This window comes from Parambassis ranga, chromosome 20 (genome assembly GCF_900634625.1).
Source record: "Parambassis ranga chromosome 20, fParRan2.1, whole genome shotgun sequence".
NCBI classification, from domain to species: Eukaryota; Metazoa; Chordata; class Actinopteri; family Ambassidae; genus Parambassis; species Parambassis ranga.
The window spans coordinates 10,234,934-10,256,315 of NC_041040.1; the positions used below are offsets into that span (position 1 = coordinate 10,234,934).

A 21,382-nucleotide genomic window follows, 5' to 3' on the forward strand; every position below is an offset into this window, starting at 1 on the left:
AATACATGCACATTTCTCGCTAGGCGCTTGATGACTCATAACTGTATAGTACACAGAAGCTAAATTAGCATCATCAACTTGTTAGTTATAACATATGCATAGATATGTGCATCCCAATTTTGAAAAATCTTGGAATACTGTGTAAAATATAAATATTAACACAATGCAAGGATTCGCAATAAATGTAAACAATACAAAACATTACATTTGAAACAAGCTGGTAATTAAAACAATCAAATGATGGCTGTGTATTATATATTTAATGACCTGCATGTTCAACCCCTTCCATCCACCTTCTGCACTTTGACCCTGACCTTGCACTGTGAGCTCCTGCTGCTCAGTAAGGGTCCTACTATCCGGGCGGTGTCACCAAACACCTGAGGGAAAGAGCTCTCCAAGTAGAGGTAGTGTCCAGAGGGGTCTCTCAAGGTGTGGTCATTTGATGGCCCTGTTCCAACTGTCGGAGTGCTGCCTGCTTTAATCAGCCAATCAAAGTCGTCCTGCTGGCTCTGGCGCCAGGAACAGAGGTCAAACTCAAAACTGCAGCGTCCACGGAAGCCCTCTGAAAGATAGCAATAAAAAAAGAAATCAATCCTAGCTTTCCAATCTTTCGTCATCAGGAGTCATTGGTCAGACACTAGCAAAGGCCCTACTGCAGATGTAAGGGTCCTCGTCTGAGTTGTCCCCGCAGTGGTTAATGAAGTCACAGAGGTTGTCCTGAGGAATGCAGTAGCCGTTTGAGCAGGTGTACTGCTCAGAGGTACACAAGTGGCTTGAAGGAAGAGGAGAGGAGCAATTCTGGAAGGTGACATCATCTATCACCACATCACCCATGTAGCTGATGCCTCGCTTTGCTCTGAATATCACCTGAGAAAGGAAACAAACCTGTGATAATCTCTCTGTCCTGAATCTCATTAAAACATAATCCCATTTTAACACATCAGAGTTAATTCTTATCAGACAAGCCAGTGAAAAAAGAGCTGCTGTTCTAATGAGTCAGGTGAGTCTGCATCTTGGGGCAGTTAGTCGATGAGGAGCTCAGAAAGATGAGGAAAAGGGCACTTATAGTCTTAAAAAGGTCTTCGGCTGCTGATTGTATGTCTGTACTGACAAAGGTTAATATACATTAGTGAAAATGTGCAAAGGCCATGGTATTTGGTCAACAGGATGACTTCGCCTGTGCAATCAAGCCACCAGGCCTGACAGGATTTCTGTGTGCAGCTGAATATGTGTGGACACAGTGAACTGATATAACCTCAGCGGGCAGACACCATGGTAAGCACCCTTACAGCTTAAAGGGATTGTTCAAACTTTGAAGTGGGGTTGTATGAGGCACTTATCCATGGTCTGTGTATATCCTTCAGCAGATGGTGGTCAGACAGCAGAAATATTTTGGATTTTATAACCCCTTTAACTTAGTAAGCCAACAGCCTCTTCTGATCAGTCTCTCCAAAGCCACCAGACCTCATTGATAAAAACATCCATTTGATCTCACAACATGAAGGAGGTGTAGCAAACCAATTGAGGCAGTGGTAAACCAGAAACTCTGTCTTTTGCGAACTGAAATTATTGATTTGATCAATAGAGTCTGGTGTCTTGGAAGAAAACCTTATACTGGCTGCAGTTTCATGTGGAAAAAAAAGAAAAAAGTGGTGATAATCAAAACAGCATACACGTAAACAGATGTAGATCCTGTAGGCACTTAGTTTGGCTTTTATATTAACCACCATCTACTTACCTCAAGGTAATACAATGTGGAGAAGTACCTTATACAAACCTATTTCAAGGGTTATCCCTTTATGATAATATTAGACTGAATTGGATTTAAAAAAAAAATCAATGGGTAAAACAATGACCGTCTATATCAGAATAAAAGGAAGACATCTTGTTAGTGGGGCTCAAATACAAGGACTAAATATTCTTTCAAATAAAGTAAATATTTCTTTTGTGTAAGAACCCAACACACACTGAATAACGTTATAATTAATTAGAGAAAAAAATGATATGCCTCTTACTGCATTTGATCTAGTTATATAACACATTTAAAAACACTGTGTACAAACCTGGAAGTTGTTTGATAACCCCAAAAACACTTCTCCCTGTCTCCACTTGTTGCCCTGGTTACCAGTCTGAGACCAGACCGTGTGAGTAATGTTTCTGTGCTTCAGCAGCACCTGCAGTCATCACAGCACATATTAATATACTGTAAATCAATTTTGATGAGACCCTGTGCACAAAAACATCTTATTATCTAACCTGTAATGATCCCACAGTGAATCCACTCATGTGGTACCAGAAGATCAGGGTGCACTGAGGTCCAGTGGAGGAGATGACAGGCGTCTGGAGGTCAGCGGTCTGACCGTAGCCACCATTCGAACTGTCTGAACACATATACCAACCCTCGGGGCTGTCACTGTCAGGAAAAAACATCAGCTCAGTTAGTGCAGTTTATTTCGCCATGAGCTTGACTATCTTTCACACATGGGTACTGTTAATTAACTAGTTTTGCTACTTGTTCATTTCAGGTCTCTGAGAACCAGAAAGCTAAAAATTGTCACTCACAAACATATCCACTAGCCAGTTGTACAGAGCTGTAATTGCCTTCACTGCTCTCAACTGTATCATCAGCTCCATCCTTTACTGCTTCACTTTATTAAATTCCCATAAGAGGAGTGGCTCCACTCCGGTTAAATAATACACAGCTTTTCCACTGTTCCTCTGTATTGAGAGGCAGTCAAGCCTCTGCTAAGAGTGAGGGAGCAAAGTTTCAATAGGACAGAAAGGTTATAAATGTGTTTGCAGTGCTGGCTGCTAGAACAAATGACTAAAATAGAGTGGTCAAAGTGCACTGCAATTGTCTATTCACACAGGGAAATGTAGATAAGGACAATCAGGTCACTGACTGCAGTATTCTGTCAAAATGTCTTGAGCAAATATTAAGTATAATATTAGTAATATTAAGTAGAGAGTATTTATTGACAAATGACTAAGAAATCTTTATTACTGTAACTTGAAATTGTTGGTGCTTACAGAGTGTGGTCATTAATGGGACGATGGTACTGCTCCCCCTTATGAAGGCTCTCCCCTTGGTCAGGTGACCAGCGAAATGCGTGGACTGGATTTACAGAGGGGTTGACAATCATCCAACCACAAGTCTTACCGCCTTCAAAATCACACCTCTCCTTCACTGGAGAAGTAGAGAGGTTGAGCAAAGGAGAAAGAACACAGGAAGATGAGCAAAGTTAGGAAAAAATCCTACTGATAAACTTTGATAACCTTAGAAATGTTTTACCGCAGTTTGTTTCATCTGATCCATCAGAGCAATCATGTCTAAAGTTGCACACTTGGCTCAGGGGAACACACTCCCCATATGCCCCACACACAAACTCTCCATCAGGGCAGATATGGGGCTGAATTGTGGGGGCCGTAGTGGTCACTCCAGGGGTTGTGCTATTCACTGTGGGAAGTTCTCCTAGTGCAAGAGACAGTACAAAAACAAATTAACAGTAAAAACAACATATTAGAACAGATCTTCTTACATGTAAAATAATTTACCTTCATATGGTTCACAGTCCAAAAAGGAAAGGTCATCAATTGCAATGTCTCCATTAAAATCATCTCCAACAGTACCTTCAATTAAAATCTAGCAAAAAGGCAAGTGAAAATTGAAGAAAAAAAACTGTTACTAATTGTGTGTGTGAAATTATAAGTAAATATTTACTAAAAAGTAAAATTAAGAAAATTTACAATATTATACCTTGTGACTTGTTTGCAATTTTAACATCTAATTTTTTTCTTAATCTTAATCTTTCTTTGCTTCTTTGCCAGTTAGCTCCTAGCAGTTAGCTTGCTCATAGTCCATTATTGCCAGAGCAAAACACACAACCTAAACTATAACTCCTAATGTAAATCGTAGCCAATTAATCACTGAGAGACAAACAAGGTCACTGCTAACAGGTTAGCATAACAAGTTGTGATTACCCTGATATTACAATAAAAAGAGAAAATGAAATACAGTGTATGAGTGTACCAGTTAAAATAAATGAAAATAAGACCTGTTTAGAGACATACCCTTGTTCACAATTTCTGAGGTACCTCCAAGTCCTGTTGCTTTTCTCCCAAAGTATTTCTGCTTATAAGCACAGTCTTATCTATGCAACAGCTTAACAGATACTTAAGGCTTTAGATACATTTTGTCACCTGGCTTGTTGAATGGAATACACTTTGGAAAACACTGAGAGTCTCATATCAGGTTTCAGCACACAACAGCCTGATCCCCAAAAGTAAAGGAGTGTTTCCTGCTGATAGTGTTGTTACTGAAGCAATCAGGCCACTGCACGTGTGCAGCGCACAATAAGGCATATCTAAATGGTAAAAGAAAGCTTGTTCAATGTGAGCATATAGGTTTTAAATGTCATATTATCACGATTCAAGCTGCAGTGCTTTGCATTGGCTTCTTCCACATGAAACCCTCACAAACAGCTTGTTTAGGAAACTGAATGAAATGTAGTGCACTCTTGCTATTTACCTGAGCCCATTGTTGCCCAAGTTTTTTTGTTGCTGTTTAAGTGAAAACAGTGTTGGTGTAAGCAAAAAGAACTGCTGATGTGTCGGTACGATTGGCCATCTTGATGCACAATCATTAGATTTTGTGATTTAGTGGCAATATTCCAGCAGTGCAAGTAAATGGATCACTCTTACTCTGAATTTAATTCATCAGCCTCTTTTTTCCCACTTTTACCCTTTCTGCAGTCAATTAACTTGACACACCGGGCTCCTGTTTTTAATGCCACTGTGAAGGAAACGTCTTTAACTGCCTGTCAAGTTATACTTACTCATGAGTAATGACAACAGAACATCCATCTTAAGAGATCGATGCCAAACAACGAAGCTATTAAATAGATCATTGTGGAACATACTCTTAAGTACAGACTCTGCCTTACTAGTGTTTCATTGTTGCCTGCTGGGAAACTGTGTTTGCTCAAGTCTGCATACCTGTGTTATAGTCAGAGGAAAAACTAAATGTAAATGATTCACAAATTCATGAACTATGTATTCCAGGACAAGGTAAGGCCTCAGGATAAAACGTAAAGCCTGTTTACTAAAACAGCAGAAGCGTTAAATAGTTTGTGGGGTATTATCCATACCTGAAAAGGACGAGCGCTGTTGAGGTAAAGAGTCTTTCTGTGCCATAGGTTTCCCTGGTCTCCATATCGCACCCACAGCATATGACCACGGCCAGTAGCTGTGGTCCTCAGGTACACAGCCAGGCAGAACACATGTGACCCAAACATGTGGTAATGAAAGCGGAAAACACAGTGGTGGCGAGACCCGGATGACGGGTCCTTACCACGCTGGTGAGTGGGTTGGAAAACTCGGCTAAGCAACACAGCCGTGTCCTTGAACTCCTGGGGGACAGAGGACTCGATGTAGAGGTAGTGGCCGTAGCTGGTGCCCAGTGTGTGGTCCTTCCAGGGGCCTGTGTTGAAGGACGGGGTTGGACCTTGGATGCGAGTCCAGTCAAAGACATCTCCTCCACTCTTTTCCTGTTTCCAGCTGCACAGCCCATGTTCAAAGTTACACTGCAGCTCTGGAGCTGTGAGACAAAACACACACAACATAAAGCTACACTGACAAACACACTGTATTGAGTTACAATGGAATACATGCTTCACAATACAAACACCTAGATACTCATCTGAGTATTTCTGTTTTCTTGTTATGTATTTCTCTACTTTCGATCCTCTCAGTACATGTTACAGGAAACTCCTGCATTTGTGTTGCTACATCTTCCATCACAGAATATCAAAGATACTCACAGCATCCCTCTTCATCTGATCCATCCCCACAGTCATCCACAAGGTCACAGAGCTGCAGATGGTCCACACATGCCTTGGTGTGCATGCAATGGAAATGTGTGTGCAGGGGGCACTCTGCCACTGCCGGGGGCATTGAGCAATTCTTGAAGGTGACATCATCCAAAGCAGAGACACCATCAAACACACCAAGGCTGATTTTTGCCAGAGCAATCTGGAAGGGCTGGGTGATACGTCCTAGTTGCACGGTGACCTGGTTCCAGCGGGTTCCTTGGTCGTACAATGTTCTCCATATAACAGTGTTGTTGTGAACTCCATTAATACGAAGGTACATGTCAGCAGCTCCCACAGATATGCCTGAGTTATAATGCCTGAGGGGAAAAAGACAACAGATGGACGATAAAATCTTACTGACAGTAACATCCCAAGATATCGATGAGTGTATTCTGTTATACTTCTAATTTAATTAATCAGCCTCTTTTTTCCCACTTTTATCCTTTCTGCAGTCAATTAACTTGACACACGGGGCTCCTGTTTTTAATGCCACTGTGGAGGAAAAGTCTTTAACTGCCTGTCAAGTTATACTAACCCATGAGTAATGACAACAGAACATCCATCTTAAGAGATCGATGCCAAACAACGAAGCTATTAAATAGATCATTGTGGTGCATACTCTTAAGTACAGACTCTGCCTTACTAGCGTTTCATTGTTGCCTGCTGGGAAACTGTGTTCGCTCAAGTCTGCAAATCCTGTGTTATAGTCAGAGGAGAAACTAAATGTAAATGATTCACAGAGGGATGTGATGAGACTGTAGGGTGGAAGAACCATGTATTCCAGGAATAGGTAAGGTCTCAGGATAAAACCTAAAGCCTGTTTACTAAAACAGCAGAAGCCTTAAAAAGTTTGTGGGGTATCGTATACTTTGATTATCCTTACCTGTATTCTGTTATACTTCTAAAACTATTCCCTCACTCCAGATACTGTAAATCACAGATTCCTCCGTGTATATCAGTCCTGGAAATATTATATGAGGGGCTTTGCTCTGAAGAAATAATGAAATTTATAAACTGCATTTTTCTGCCTGGAGACACCCAAAGAAAGAAATATGTCATTTGACATGAACCGTTAGCCACCATAAAAGTGTCACAAATGACAGATTCAGATACCTTCTGATTGTGAAATAAGAGAGATGCTGAGAGAGCAGAGCTCACAGGTGAAATGATGAAAAGCCCAGAAACACACTGGATTTTAGATCCAGCAACTGAAGGTGTAACAGATGGAATAACTCTGGTTATGATCTGTGAATCTGTGTTAGGCTAGAATCTATGGTTGATAGAGGAGGCCAGGTTGCAGTGTGAGTCTCACCAGAAGGTCATGGTGCAGCCAGAGGATGCCTGCTGGAACCAGGGTCCTCTGAGTACAGCTCTGGGATACAGACTGCTGCTATTCTTCATTATAAACATGAAATGACCTGTGGTGATTGAGAACGCAATTAATATTTAAATAATTCAGCATCTACTTTATTTCAGAGGGTCACCTTCACAGAAAAAGGTACGCTTACTAATTACCTCTGTGTATTGTTGCTGGGTGTTTTTCCCAATTTGATTTACTGAGAAATAACATTAGCTCTGGGATGTGTTGTCTATAGGAAGCAAGGGATAAATAAAACATATCCTGTCTAATTAAGTTGCCACAGCAACAGCGTTTGAATGCATCCAGATGACAAATTTGTACAAAACCTCACATTGTGCTGTCTGCAAACTACATGAAGTCTTTATTCAGTATGTAGATACTTAGCACTCATAATATCTATACGAAGAACAGTACAGTTGAATCAAATGCGTATGTGTAGACAAACCTACTGTCATGGTGCTTAAGCTTAAGGAAGAATAATGACAGTATGAACATCCATTGGAGTTGTTTTCTTGGCTGATATTACGTGTCCTGCTGCCAAAAAGCACAGTGTGAAGCAGCACCACATACCTGCACATTGTTTTAAACAAGATAAGTCTTTGGTCGCAGTGATATTTTCAACATTTTCAAACAGATGCTCCCATCAGGATACGTGTCATTTCACAAAGCTTCAGTTTAGTGCCTACACACAGGCTCCAAATCTAAACCTAACTGAGCATCTTCTCACAGCATGTTCAAACAACATACAGAACAAAAACAACAGATGGTGCCTGCATGGAGGCAGCCTGCAACAAGACCGTTAAATCTGCACCACGAAGAGTTAAGTCTGATATGGAGGATTGAAGTGGAATGAAAAATAAAGATGTAATGAGGCATACTATACAGTAACACATTGTGGTAAATAAGCCTATAGGAGTGTCTCATTTATTTCATTGAATGATGTTAATATGCAGAAGAACACAGCATGTCGATTTCCTTTTCATTATTCAGATGGCTGAGAAAGCATTCCTCCAAGAAATGCTTATCTCTGAAAAACACTTCCACAGAACCTTGATTTAATCCGTAGATAATAATAATCTTTTTACTTCTGACCGGAGTGAAATTACATGATCAGCTCCTCACATTCCTATTTTTACTTTTATAGACTGCAGATGTCTTATGGTGTTAGTATTACTGCACATTTGTTTCCTGTACCTTCAGTGCTGTTAGTAGAATGGTCCAGTGGTGGAGGGTGACCATAGTAGTCAGGAGGTACCTCCACAGATGAGCCTCTGACCCAGTCAAAGCCATCGCCAAGGGTGAGCTCGTACCAGCCACAAGAACCACCCTCAAAGTCACACTCAGAGGCTGAATGGGTAAAGAGACACAAAGTTCATGTGCGACCTTCAAGGTGTACTAGTAGCTGAGATTTGGTCTCACTCTTCTTCAGAATATGGAGTTTATGAGGTATGTAAGGTTCTTACGGCAGCTGGCTTCGTCCTCTCCGTGGGGACAGTGTTGGGTAAAGTCACACATTTTGCTCTCCTCGATACACTCTCCATTATCACAAGCAAACCACGAGGGAGGGCAGGCAGGAGGGGAGGCTCTACTGCTCTCTGCAACAGCAATCAAAAAGAAGATGTAAACAAAATTTTGTGACAGAATCACAGTGTTCAGTTGCAAGAGGCACTTTGTTAACCAGGTTCTATGAAATCAGATGCAGACCCAGCATAACAGTTTTTATCACTGACTTCTGTCAGACGATCATTAGAAAGAGTGTCTTGGGAGATGATGGTAGATAATAAAGATGAGCTCCAGAGAGGAGTAAGTACGTTAGCAATGTTACAGGAGATTAGATTCAACTGTGAATTAATAAAGGACATTCAGATGTTTTGATCAATAGAACGTCTGAGATCCAATCTCTTAAATTAACTCACTCTCATTTCACTTATGAAGACAAGAACTGGAAACACATTAGAAAAATTGCCCAATTGTAAATGGCTTTTTGGCTGGATATGGAAATATAGTCTTTAAAAGCTTATTACTTCTAGATGTCTGTTGTAGGTAACTTTAAAGTGGGCCTTTTAGAGAATTAAAAGAAAAGAAAAAGAAAAAAGGATTTAGATTACAACAACTTAAATTGGAACAAGACATCATGTGCTTCTTTGCCCTAGAACTGCCACTGCCATAAAACTGCCACCCAGACGATTTTGTTAACTTACTTACTTAAATATTGTTAATTAGGTGTCTGACAAGTGAAGGTGAAGATCTCAGCCTTTAACATAGACAGACTGTTAGTTGAAAAAAGAGCCCACAGCAAGCAGAGTTTGCCTAGCTGATCTCTCAGATTATTATGCTGGGTGGCTGTTGGATGATTTTTATGCAGCAGCGCTGCCGAAGTGATGATAGACACAAATACCCCAATGTTCTTTTAAAGAAAATGACAAACTGTATCTAAAAAAATTGCTTTTGTCACCTAAACCTCAATACCATGTGTTGTAACTCCAGCACAAGACAAAAATAAAGCTCCTCAGTAACTTGAATATGCTGCCTGTATATCCATAAAACAAACAAATGTGACGAGGACATAACTATGGAAACAAATCAGTAACAGAGAAACATAATTCTATTACAAGCTGTTTGCTAAAACATGTACAGACACATAAAAACCCTTGGAGGTCCTCATACAAGGACCTCCATCAAGAATTGATGTTAACATGGTGCAAAAGCTTCCAACTTAGCTTCACATCAACATGTTTGTGTCATTTTACCCCCACATCTATTTAATTAAAACCCATATTTAATGTTTATATTGCCATTATTTGTGACAGCGGGCCTTATCTAAATTCACTGACACTATGAACCCATAATTTAGTGCAACAAATGTATTGGCTGAGTGTGAGACAGGATAATAAAAAAAGACATAAAGAATGGCCTGTGGTTAGCTGTAAATGTGAACCACATATGAACCACAACAATGTCCTCCGTCACATGTGCAGGTCAGGCTATACTGAAGTGCCATGCATATTAAGCTATCTGTGTGAAGAAGAGTTATTGGTATAATAAAGTGTGATCCATTAGTTATTTCTGCAGCACTGGACCTTTCACAATCTCTGCAGGTGTAATGTTAAATATATATGAGTGGTCATGATATACCAAACTATATTTTTAGGTCTGGAGCATTTAACAAAGTAATTGTTGAGAGGAGGAGGCAGATGGAAGTGAAGGGACCATGTGCCAAGGTGACACTGAGGTGTCTCATCCTTTTAGACACGCTAAACTAGGCCTGGTGACACTGGTCACTGTGTCTTTTGCAGTTCATTCAACACTCTTTACCCAGCTTAAACTTAAAACTAATTTTCAATTAGGGGAAATATCTTATGTCACTGTCCTTCCTCTCTTCTGTCTCTTATATCTCAATTTGTCATTCTATCATTCATCATCAGTTTAGTAGTCCTGCCCAGTTCAGCTTCATAAGAACCAGTGTCAAGGGATAATAAGCAACCTCGGGCTGAAAAATGAAAATAATGCTAAATTGTCAAAAACTGCAGTTCCTAAAGTGGCCACTTGAGGGTGACTCCAAAAACAAGTCATTAAGCCGTACACAAATACACATATTGACATCTATTTCTAGTGTCTTTGTCTCTTCTGATTGACATATTTATCCCCAGAAAAGTTAACCTCTGCAGTACGGAACAATCCTTGTGGTTCATAATACTAGGCACTGCCATTACAGTCACCCTGAAGTGGATGAAATTAAATCTCATAGTAATCCATCAAATAGTTGTTGAGATATTTCACTCAGAATTACACATTTTAGTCTCAAGGTTTGCTAAAAAGGAAATTAAACAAAGGGCCTAAAGTAATAAATAACACACCTTCACACTTTCAACTGACTAAAAATGTATGTGTAATAGTCCTTCAAGGTTTTTAGAAAAACCTGTCTCCATAACATAAAAGCATCACAGCCCTGAGAAAGGTGAAGGCCAGGGTTGTACTCTAAACAAGATAATCAATAAAAACAGCAGTTCAACTGCTTTTTATTTAATGAGCAGTGAACAGAAACCCATTCCATACTGGTTAAATGATAACAGTTGTGAATATGCTATAGATTACTGTGTGCCTGCAGCTGTATAAAACTTCGCATCACCAAAGCCACATGTTAAAATTCTGTCCAAAACACCAAGAGGATGGTGCTTTATCGAGCCCTCGCATCCAAGATGTATTGAATCTATCACTGTGCTGCAGTGCACACTAACATAAACACACTGGAACAGACTGCTCTATATGCTGCACATGATTATGATCAGTAAGCACTATTTTAACGATTGGGGTATGCTGTTGTGAATCTAATCCTGAGTGTTTTACTACCCACCTCCACCTTTCATCAGTATTCAAAACATGTTTGTGGTGGTGTGTTTATGTGTGGCGATATTTCAAAATGTCAAGGTCTCAACTTGTCCCGCCTGTGTAGTGAGATAGTATTAATAGTAGCAGTACCAGACACAGTCACGCAGTCAGGGCTGAAGGATACGTCATCAATGGCCAGGACCTCTGAGACTCTGCTGTCAGCTGCAAGTTCCCCTCGAATCACCACCTGGTAGATTCACACAGATCAGTCATTCACTGCTTAAAATGTATGCAATCAGCTTCTTTTGACTGTGTGGAGATGTGGGGAAAGACTAATAATGAAACTAAGACAGCCACAAGACAAAATCTTAGGTGAAAGGGTAGCCTTTCACACCATAGAAAACATGTTACAAAGCAAACTTTTACCATCTGCTTCTACCAAAACTTCTTTTTCATGCCATTTTCTCAGTTATCAGTGTGAGAGGACCCTCCCCAGTTGGGACTTATCCACATAACTACTACAAGGTGTTGTTACAAAGACACACAGCTGTGTCTGTGTTTCTATGTGAATGTCTCTGTGGATGCTCTCATTCATCCAAGTCATGTTATGTCCAAGACTTTAAATCGAGGCAAGCGGACTCATGGATTTAACGGATTTCCTTAGCAGAACTGGGGAAGCCACTCGGAGGAGTGGGAAAACGTCTTCAGAAAAAAAAAAAACCATGACTCCAGTTGCCTCGATGTAACCGCTTGGACATACGGTAATGTGAATGTCATTAGTAATTAAAGGAAGAACTGAGATTTTAAGTCAGGGACTGGAAAAATTACAAATGATCTTGTAGAGAATGTAAAAGTAATGTGTGTTTGATAGTTCAAAGTAAACAACACTGTGTGTCAATCTGAAAGAATCAGTCATTACAATCTCCAGGGCAACAATATAAAAAACATCACATTTCCTCCATCAGGGTGCTGTCATGTAGATGATCAAAGTCCACAGAACAGCTTTATCTACACCAGCAGTTTTACAGCCTGTATTTTATTGCAAGTGTGTCATCATGAATGATGTGAAAATGCACTCAAATAAACATTGTTCATTGGTACAATAATAAGACACCATATATACCAGACAGAATCTATAGCTACAGTCAAACCAGTATGTTTAGCTGACCCAGACAATACACGGTTTATTCCTGTTCAGAAAAAAAGATATTTTATCCAGTCAGTGCTTGTTAGTAGGAGTGACTTAAAAATAAAGTAAATAAAAACCTAATTAACTAAACTAACTTTGAAACAGGAAGTGGATTAATGGAGAGGAAAGAGATGACTTCTCTTTACCCCCGGCACCAAGCAGCCAGGTCATGGAACGGAGCCGGCTGTAGTTGACAGATGGTAAAGACTGAGAAGAGGAGAAGGTGACACACTGACATTGTCTCAGGATACTGGAAAGACACAAACAGCAGGCTTCACAGGAGTCCAGATGGCCTCTGAAGGGTCCAGCTGGGTCAGAACCCCCACACAGCACATAAAGTGCTCCTGTAGTGAGACTCATTTCTGCTGTGATGACTTTATTAGTTTCATGGAACTCATACTATATATCTCACTGCATCCACAATATAAACTAAGGCAAGTCCTGCATTAATAAATAAGTCTCTGGCTCAACATCTGTTGGAGTTACCCCAGGTCACGACATGGCTTTGAGATTTTTATTGTGCATATTCTTAGGTAAAGCTGTTTAATCAGGATCTAAATCTAAGGATTTTGAGACTATTAAAGTATAAAACAGCAATATAAAACTCTATTAAAGCAAATCTCTGTTACAGACCTGAAAACTGTTATTGCTGGACAAGTGGATCACTGTCCGCAGCCATGTTTCTTTCTGTGCTGGTCTGAAGTCTTTCCACACTTCTGTGCTCTGACTGCCTGGATAAGTCTGGAACATGACCCGAAGACCTCCATGTGTTGCCCCAACATAATGGTAGAAACTGAGCTGATGAATGAAAATACAAAACTTACAGTTGACATCATGTATCAAATGGTTTAGTCTTAGAGGAGAGGCCATTTTGTTCTACCTGGCAGGTGTGACTGGGCTGAAAGAAAGGACTGTACAGGTCTGCTGTGGTTCTCTTTCCACCAACAGATGTAAGGGAGAGAAAATGTGCTAAGGGACAGATGAGGCAAATATTTTAAATATCATTTGCAATAGAGGTTGTTTGTATTTGGAAATGTTAGCTGCTCCAACCTGAGGTGTTGCTTCTGTGGTCATGTTTGATTCCTGCAGCCTCAGTTGTTCTGGTCCATTCAGAGAGTGTCTCAGAGCTTTGGGTCAGGTCACAGAAACCCTCCTCAAAGTCGCACCTCCTATATGTTAAACCTGCACCAGAAAACAGCAAAACTTCAAACATCATGGCTTCTTCCTTTTGTGCTCTTTCTTATTTCACCCTGTATATTTTACCAATACTCTACTAGATGTAAGACAGTGTCATATAAAACTCAACCTGGCTTTCCAATGAAAATCACCATACAACTTTATTAGTAAAATTACAAAAAGAAAGAAATATGTAAGTGTAACAGTTTTTTTTTTTTACTGGATGGAAGTGACAATGTCTTGTTAAATCTTGCTAGCAGTGAAATGTGCTAACGTTACTGACAGATAGCTAGCTAGCTAACACTGCAGCAGCAAGCTACCAGTTAACACTTACTTAACAGATGGAGCTGTTTATTAATGGTAGCGTCTCTTAGTCTGACTTCTTTGAAGAGTGAGTGTTGTACAAATGTATTCATTTCCCTCTGCACAGGAAATAACTCACAAAGACTTTGGAACCACTTTTAATTAACGGCACCAACCACAACTTCGCTAGCTAGCTGTGTTCTAATGCAGGGCCTACGCGCTAAACTTCAGGTGTGTCCGTCATCGAAATAAGTCCGTCATAAAACAATAAATAGGAACCAAAGTTACTAAATTAAAATAATGCTCAGCAGTTACTAAAATTACTAACAAGTAGCTCTATAACAGTAATAAATTGCCTCAATTGGAAATGAAACAATTAATTATACGACACACTTCTGTATAATTAATAATACAATCTGTAGTATTAAAGAGTTATTTAGCACATACTGTTAAACTGAGCTGTGCTGTATTACTTAATTGATTTAGAGTATTTGCATGAAAGCAAGTAATGTTTAATAATGTATAATATATGTGAAAAGACTGTGTTAATCAGACCTTTGGCTTTTATCAATGCACTGTTACAACATCAAAACAAAACATACAGTATTAAAAGCAGCACATGAAAATTAAATGACCTCATTACTATGAAACAAGATAGATTTAGATTAGAGTTACTCACAGTTTTTTTCATCGCTGCCATCTCCACAGTCATCATTAAAGTCACACACACAGTCTTTGGCCACACATAATAACCCCCGAGCGCAGGTGAACTCCTGCGTTGAACAGGCACCGAGAGACAACTCAGCGAAAGCCAACAGGAGCCACACAGGGCCCAGCAGTGACGCCATCAGCCAGGTGTCCTTTGTCCTTTAACTAAATCACATTCTTTTCCCATCCAAGTTGAGTATTTTGCCGTCACAGGACATAAGAATGAATTCCAGCTGAGGTCTCCAGATCACGGCTCTGTGTGTGTTCATAAGAGGTTGGCATGTTGTAAAGGGCAATAAATGCCTTTTATGGCTGTTACTCAATAAGGTTGCTTCGTTCATATGGTGAACATGAAGTCATGCTATAACAGGAAGAAGGAAAGTGAAAAGACATGTTGGTCATCTTGAAATTTAATTGCATTTGTTTTTATTATTTACTGCAGCTGCATGTCCCTTGTAGTCAAATAACTTTTGGTAACAAAGCTCACCAATAAACAACATCTTGGGTAGTGTCAGCAAACAAACAGCAAACAAACAATGGCTATGTAACACCAACATGTCATTTTGTGTATCATATATAGAGTGTCTTAATCATCTTAGTGTAGAATGCATATGACTTTATATGTGCTGAATACTTCAGCAACAGAGAAGTGTTTATTTTGTATTCTACTGTGTAAAAGCATTTTTAAAATCACTATTTCTTGTATTTAATTTAATAAAGGACCCTAACTAATTATAAGCTGATGGATTGAACAAATGACAAGAGAGGATCATTAACTGTGTCCAACAGGGCTCTGCTTCACTTTACAGTGAAGCGTAATTTCATTTTACATTAATCAATAATGACGGGTCCTTAAAACAGACAAGCGGCAAGCCAGTACAAGAGCTGGTGTGGTTCAAATGAAATTACCCTTGAGGGAAAAGGCAAGGTTGATGGTCCCATGAAAGAACAGGGGGCCATAGGAACAACTCAGAAATCACATCTGGGTTGACCTTTGTTGGCAGTGACAGTGTGCATGGAGCGGCTCGAGTGCTAATATGAGTCCTTCTATGTAATCATGTAAAGGCATACATGATGTGGAAAGCATTTTGTGGTCAGGATGATAACAGATAATTGACCTTTAATGTTAAAATGTGGTTGGAAGGTACAGAATAAAATCATGGTCAGTCATGGTGACTCACAACCACAATCATACAACAAGCTAGGGGCGACAAACAGGCCTGCAGAAGTGATGGATGGATACATCCATCCGTCTATCTATCTATCTATCCATCCATCCATCCATCATCCATTAACCCGCTTCGTCCTGCAGTGCAGAGTCACGAGGGGGTGGAGCCTATCCCAGCTAACTATGGGTGAGAGGCGGGGCACACCCTGGACAGGTCACCAGTCTGGATGGATATATGATTTTCTTATACTGGAATGATGTACATAAATTATAGTATTACCATTCATGCCATAATATAAACATGAAATTATTTAATTTGTGGAGGAAGGACAATACATTGTCTCCTGCTGGATATATCAAATAGATGATGTTTGTGTATATAAAGGCGGGTGGCTGAACAAAGTGACATTGCCACCCTTAGATTAACACTTGTTTAAAATGCTAAAACGATGCAGCATATTTTTAGAAACTCTTTCTTCCACAGCTCCTTTCACCTCCTTAATTTGAGGCCATTCATGCATTTCCTTCCTTTCCTCTTCTATGGGAGCTTATGACTTTTTAACAACTCTTGGGATTCAATTCACCTTTGTGAGGTCAAAGCAGAGCTCCACTATAAGTGACTGAAACAAGACAAATTCATCATAGATGCTGCAGGGGGGCTGGTGTGCAACCATTTGTCAAAGATCTAAACTAATCTGTTTCACTCTTGCACATTAAAACAAAGATGTGATTAAATCTTGTTCCTATTTGTAAACCTTCTGTTGATGTTTCTTATGAGAGATGGTGAGTGGGAGGTTACCTTCACACACCGGCGATGACCTGCAGCGTAAAAACTGAGTCATAAAATCCATTATATGAAAGGATTGTTGTTGATGTGATGTTCTGGAACCAGTAAAGACACTGGCAGGAAAAAAGGGGAAACAATCAATGAAATGTGAAAATGAATGAAAAAGAAACCACAGTCAAGTCTTATATAAAAATGAAACACCGGCCAATTTTCACACAGAAACAAATAGATACAAATAGAACCCAATCAAAACAATGCAATGGCTTAGAGGTTACTGAGGGTTCCTGTATGTCCTTGCAGCCTGTTACATGACTTGTTTTTGGAGTGATCTTTGTTGATAGACCACTCTTGCATGAGGGTAACAAAGAACTTGAATTTCCTCCATTTGTACACAATCTGTCTGGCTGTGGATTTGTGGAGTCACGACTCTTTAGAGATGGTTGTGTAACAATTTTTTATCCAGATAAGCAGCAACTACTGTGTTTAAGAGGTCTTGCAGAATCTCCTTTGTTCAACGTATGACACACTTTCAGAAATATGTGATGAATATGAAGATTAGATTATGATAGGTTAATCTGCTAATCCAACATAATTTTGCCACTCATGGATATGCGTCATTTCCCTGAATAAATAATGGACACAGTAAAATATTTTAGTTTTATTTAATTGATCAGGTTCAGGACTTCATCATCAGCTGATGTTTTGTATCATATTTGTGCAGGAATATTACAAATCGTAAAAGTTTCAGACACTTTTGAACAGCACTGTCTCTGACTATTTATCTTCATAATCATTTTCCCCCCTATCCTGCTGCCTTTCGACACACCGTTAATTAGGACATATTGACAGCGACAACCATTTGCATCGCATTTTAAATGCAGCCAATCTGCTTCCACAATCTTACTCAATATGCGGTGATGTGCGGCACCTACTAATTTTCTCTTCAACCTGAACTGAGAGATTCAGTGAAGTGATCGTAACAGCTGGGGTTTAATCTTAACTCTGTACCTGCTCTGCATGCTTCGCCCAGCTTCTGCAATTAACAGAGTGTAAGGAGGAGGAGGGACATCCGGCAGTGCTCTCTGACACACAACTCTTTACAAAGCAACTGGCAAAGTGTTGACAAATGAGCTTAAGGAGCAGAAACACAGGCTGCATTAAACACCTGATTCTTCATGCACCATCATAGTGCTGCAGTATAAATTGCTGTCTTTACCATGACTTACCTAATTGCAAATTAACACTTAACTAACATTTAGAATGAGCAGCCTCACATTACAGATTCTGTAAATAATGCATCCAAAGACAGAAGCGGGCCTCTCTGCTCTTTTCTCTGTGCAGTCATTACCTCTCAGAGTTAATCACCTGAATAATTACATCTTGATTAATGACTATAAGGGGTTCATTATCAGACAGGAAGTTTAACAACAACAAAATAAACCTGACCTTAATTAACCGACATCCCCCCCCCCCCCACACACACACACACTTTTTCTTCACAAACATTAAACTTATTGATTTGTATTTTATTGATTTTCAATGAGAATTAAGAGCAATATGATCATTCTGGTATTCATATTCTGTTTATCAGCAACCTCATCACACCTGTGTGTGTGTGTGTGTGTGTGTGTGTGTGTGTGTGTGCGTGCGCATGTGTTCATAATGAGCGCACATATTTAGTGAGTGTTTACTGTAATTGTGGCATTTGCCTGCATGCATCAGGGCAGAGAGGCAGTGAGTCTCTTTGGTGTTGAATCCTGCTCAGCACAAACCCTTTGTGTCAGTAATAGCTGCTATATATAGTATTCATAATTAAACATAAAATAAGATATTCTGAGGCTCCCTCCTCCTCTGTGACACAGATATTTACTAATTGATATTAACTAATTGTGGCTTTAACAGGATAAAATGTCACAGCTTACAGATGTATGAGGACTGGTGTGCATTCACAGCTGCCATGATGAGCTCTATCTACTGACCCATCAACATTCAAACTAAGCTTAGCACCAAAACCATATTGATGCCACATCATGCTGATACATGTGAGATCACGTGGTATAAATATGAAGGAGCTGGACTACTGTCAACATGGTCAAATACGGTTTTGAAAGAGCACAATTTGGTAACACTGTAAAAGATGACATAGGAAAACGCTACCTGTTGCATTTCTTTGCAAGATATAAATATACTGGTGGTATTTTCTGGTAGAGACACATTACAACTACAATGGCACCAAATATCAACTCTGCATCTTGCATATTTACAGACCTGTGATGCATAAAAGATGGACAAATATTTCCATTTCTTGGTTTTCTGCCATTTGTAAGCATTTATCATGCTAAACTTCAAGATAGGACAAATTTGAATACAGTTTAAATACTGTTTCTATGGGAAAATTTAGCGCAGCAAACACTAGATTCCTACTTGCAACAGAGGCCACGCAGTAAAAGCTTAAACTTGGCCAAAAGCAAATCCACCAAAACCTAAGAAATATTTCAAAGGGCTGCATTTTGCAAATAGTTACACTTACAGACCTAAAATTCTGGATTTCCCCACAATATCCATAGATGTACATCAGTGAATATTGTTGAAAAATATCTGAGGCGGTCATCCGATTTCACATGGAATGACCATATAATGTTTGAGGTTCAAAGGTTCAGGAGGTTTCCGACAGGTTCTGATGGAGCTGGTGTTCTCTGACTCCTTCACTGTGCCTGATCACAAGTGGCTGCTTTTAACCTGTCAAATTCAATACATCACTTTTCTTACTGGCTCATTCCAAGGGCAGGTTGAAGGGTTGGATCCCTTAACTTAATCTGAATAATAAAGCTGTGTCCACCAGAGGGCAGTGCAATCTGTAATTTACAACAATTAGTTTAATTTTAAATGAAGTAGACTTTCATTTAAAACTGAATCTGAATATTATTTACTATTTAATATTATTATACTTGTCTTTTTTTAGCATTTCTGTTTGGGTACAGCGTGTTGGTTCTCCTCTGCCATTAGCACTGCTGTTTCAGGGACAAACTGAAAATGTCTGGCATTTTACCTGGACTGCAAGTGAAATATTACACACTGATAAAACCTGAAAGGACTGCAAAAGGTACAAAGATGGGAAGTTCTGCCCTAACAGCAAAGCAAACAAACAACAAACAAACAAACTCCAAGGAGTGAAAGTGATGAATTAAACATATCTACATAAATTGTATTTGTAGATAAGATATTGAATATGTAATGTTCTGTGTAATAATGAGTTGCTAAAGGTGAAGCTAACACCACAATATGTGTGATACAAACATCCATAACTGGTCATATATGTGATAGACAGGGGGGGAGGTCACAGTTCAGTGACGAAGCATCCTTGTAAAATGCAAATTAAGCTGTCAGATGTATAAACAGACAGGTTCAAACTGACACTTACGTGACAGGGGAAATGTTATGAGTAAGAGTAAGAGTGGTGAGTGGTGACATCACATCTAGGAAATAGAATCTTTCTGTAAATTAATCAGCTGATCAGGCATTGCAATAATCCAGAGCACAGTCTTCAAGCTGGCGTCAGTATGAACAGAAAAACATAGTGTGTGACTGTCAGGAAGGATTTAAGTCCAAGAGTGGATATTTAATGTGGATATATAATTTTATATAAGATGTAAAGACTGCAAGAGGAAGTTTTCATGTTTATGTAGATTAAATTGCTTGAGCTTAGTGAAAGGATGGAAATGTGTGCAGTCAGCAGTGTGAAAAATTAGAACCAAAATATTTGAGATGCCACCGAAGCTGAAGGCTGGAAGAGATAAGTGGAAAAGCTCCATTCTTATGTTCAGATTTCTTTGAGGTGTTGTTTAGTAACAAGAAAAGCATTTTGTTTATGGTAAGAAAAAAACCTGAAAAAAATGTTTGCTTCTATATTGGCTGTTGAGCATACTGTGTTTATTATAGCAATGAGGTATTAGAGTCCAGGACTCACACTGAACAGTCTGTACATGTGAAAATTACATGACATATAAAAGGGGATAAACTGGATTGAGATATCAGTGACTAATCTATAATAAAGTGGAATTAATTTCTATCTCTCAAGCAAGGCTGCATAGAGAATACACAGATTTACCAACACATGATCCAGTTTCTTCTCATTCTGATGATATTTTTTGTTTATATCTGAATGCTTAAAAGTTTAAACTACCTTAAGAGGCATTATTATGGGTAATAAATGGACATAGATATCATCACACTTATTAAGTGTTAAGAGTCTTTTTCATCCTCCTAAAATCCTCTGGATATATGTCTCTTGCCGCTGAGATATCTTGGCATCATTATTCTTTTTTTCATGAGGTCTTTAATGTAATGACAGAGTGCTGTTTGCTGTTTTATATCAAAGGCAGACGTGATGAGATGGACACAGATCTCTGCTGTCATCTGAAAGGACAAGGAGGCAATAAATAATAAAAAGCATGTTTACTTGTGTTGTCATTGTGTGTTGTCATTGTGTGCA

At 39.3% G+C, this 21,382-nt stretch overlaps 1 protein-coding gene across 2 annotated transcripts in view; it reads right to left on the reverse strand.

Moving 5' to 3' along the window:
* malrd1 (MAM and LDL receptor class A domain containing 1) overlaps positions 1-15,195 on the reverse strand; it is a 40,812-nt gene extending 25,617 nt beyond the window's left edge. For both annotated transcript variants that reach the window (XM_028433105.1, XM_028433104.1), the window contains exons 1-17: positions 14,907-15,195; positions 13,799-13,930; positions 13,629-13,717; positions 13,382-13,546; positions 11,710-11,806; positions 8,694-8,825; positions 8,425-8,577; positions 7,183-7,288; positions 5,820-6,187; positions 5,148-5,596; positions 3,556-3,643; positions 3,293-3,472; positions 3,031-3,187; positions 2,257-2,413; positions 2,064-2,174; positions 654-867; positions 315-562 (exon numbers count right to left, since the gene is read on the reverse strand). In XM_028433105.1, coding sequence (XP_028288906.1) covers positions 315-562; positions 654-867; positions 2,064-2,174; positions 2,257-2,413; positions 3,031-3,187; positions 3,293-3,472; positions 3,556-3,643; positions 5,148-5,596; positions 5,820-6,187; positions 7,183-7,288; positions 8,425-8,577; positions 8,694-8,825; positions 11,710-11,806; positions 13,382-13,546; positions 13,629-13,717; positions 13,799-13,930; positions 14,907-15,075 — 3,015 coding nt within the window. In that variant the 5' untranslated portion in view covers positions 15,076-15,195. The remainder of the gene's footprint in view (positions 1-314; positions 563-653; positions 868-2,063; positions 2,175-2,256; positions 2,414-3,030; positions 3,188-3,292; positions 3,473-3,555; positions 3,644-5,147; positions 5,597-5,819; positions 6,188-7,182; positions 7,289-8,424; positions 8,578-8,693; positions 8,826-11,709; positions 11,807-13,381; positions 13,547-13,628; positions 13,718-13,798; positions 13,931-14,906) is intronic.
* Positions 15,196-21,382: the final 6,187 nt, after the last annotated feature.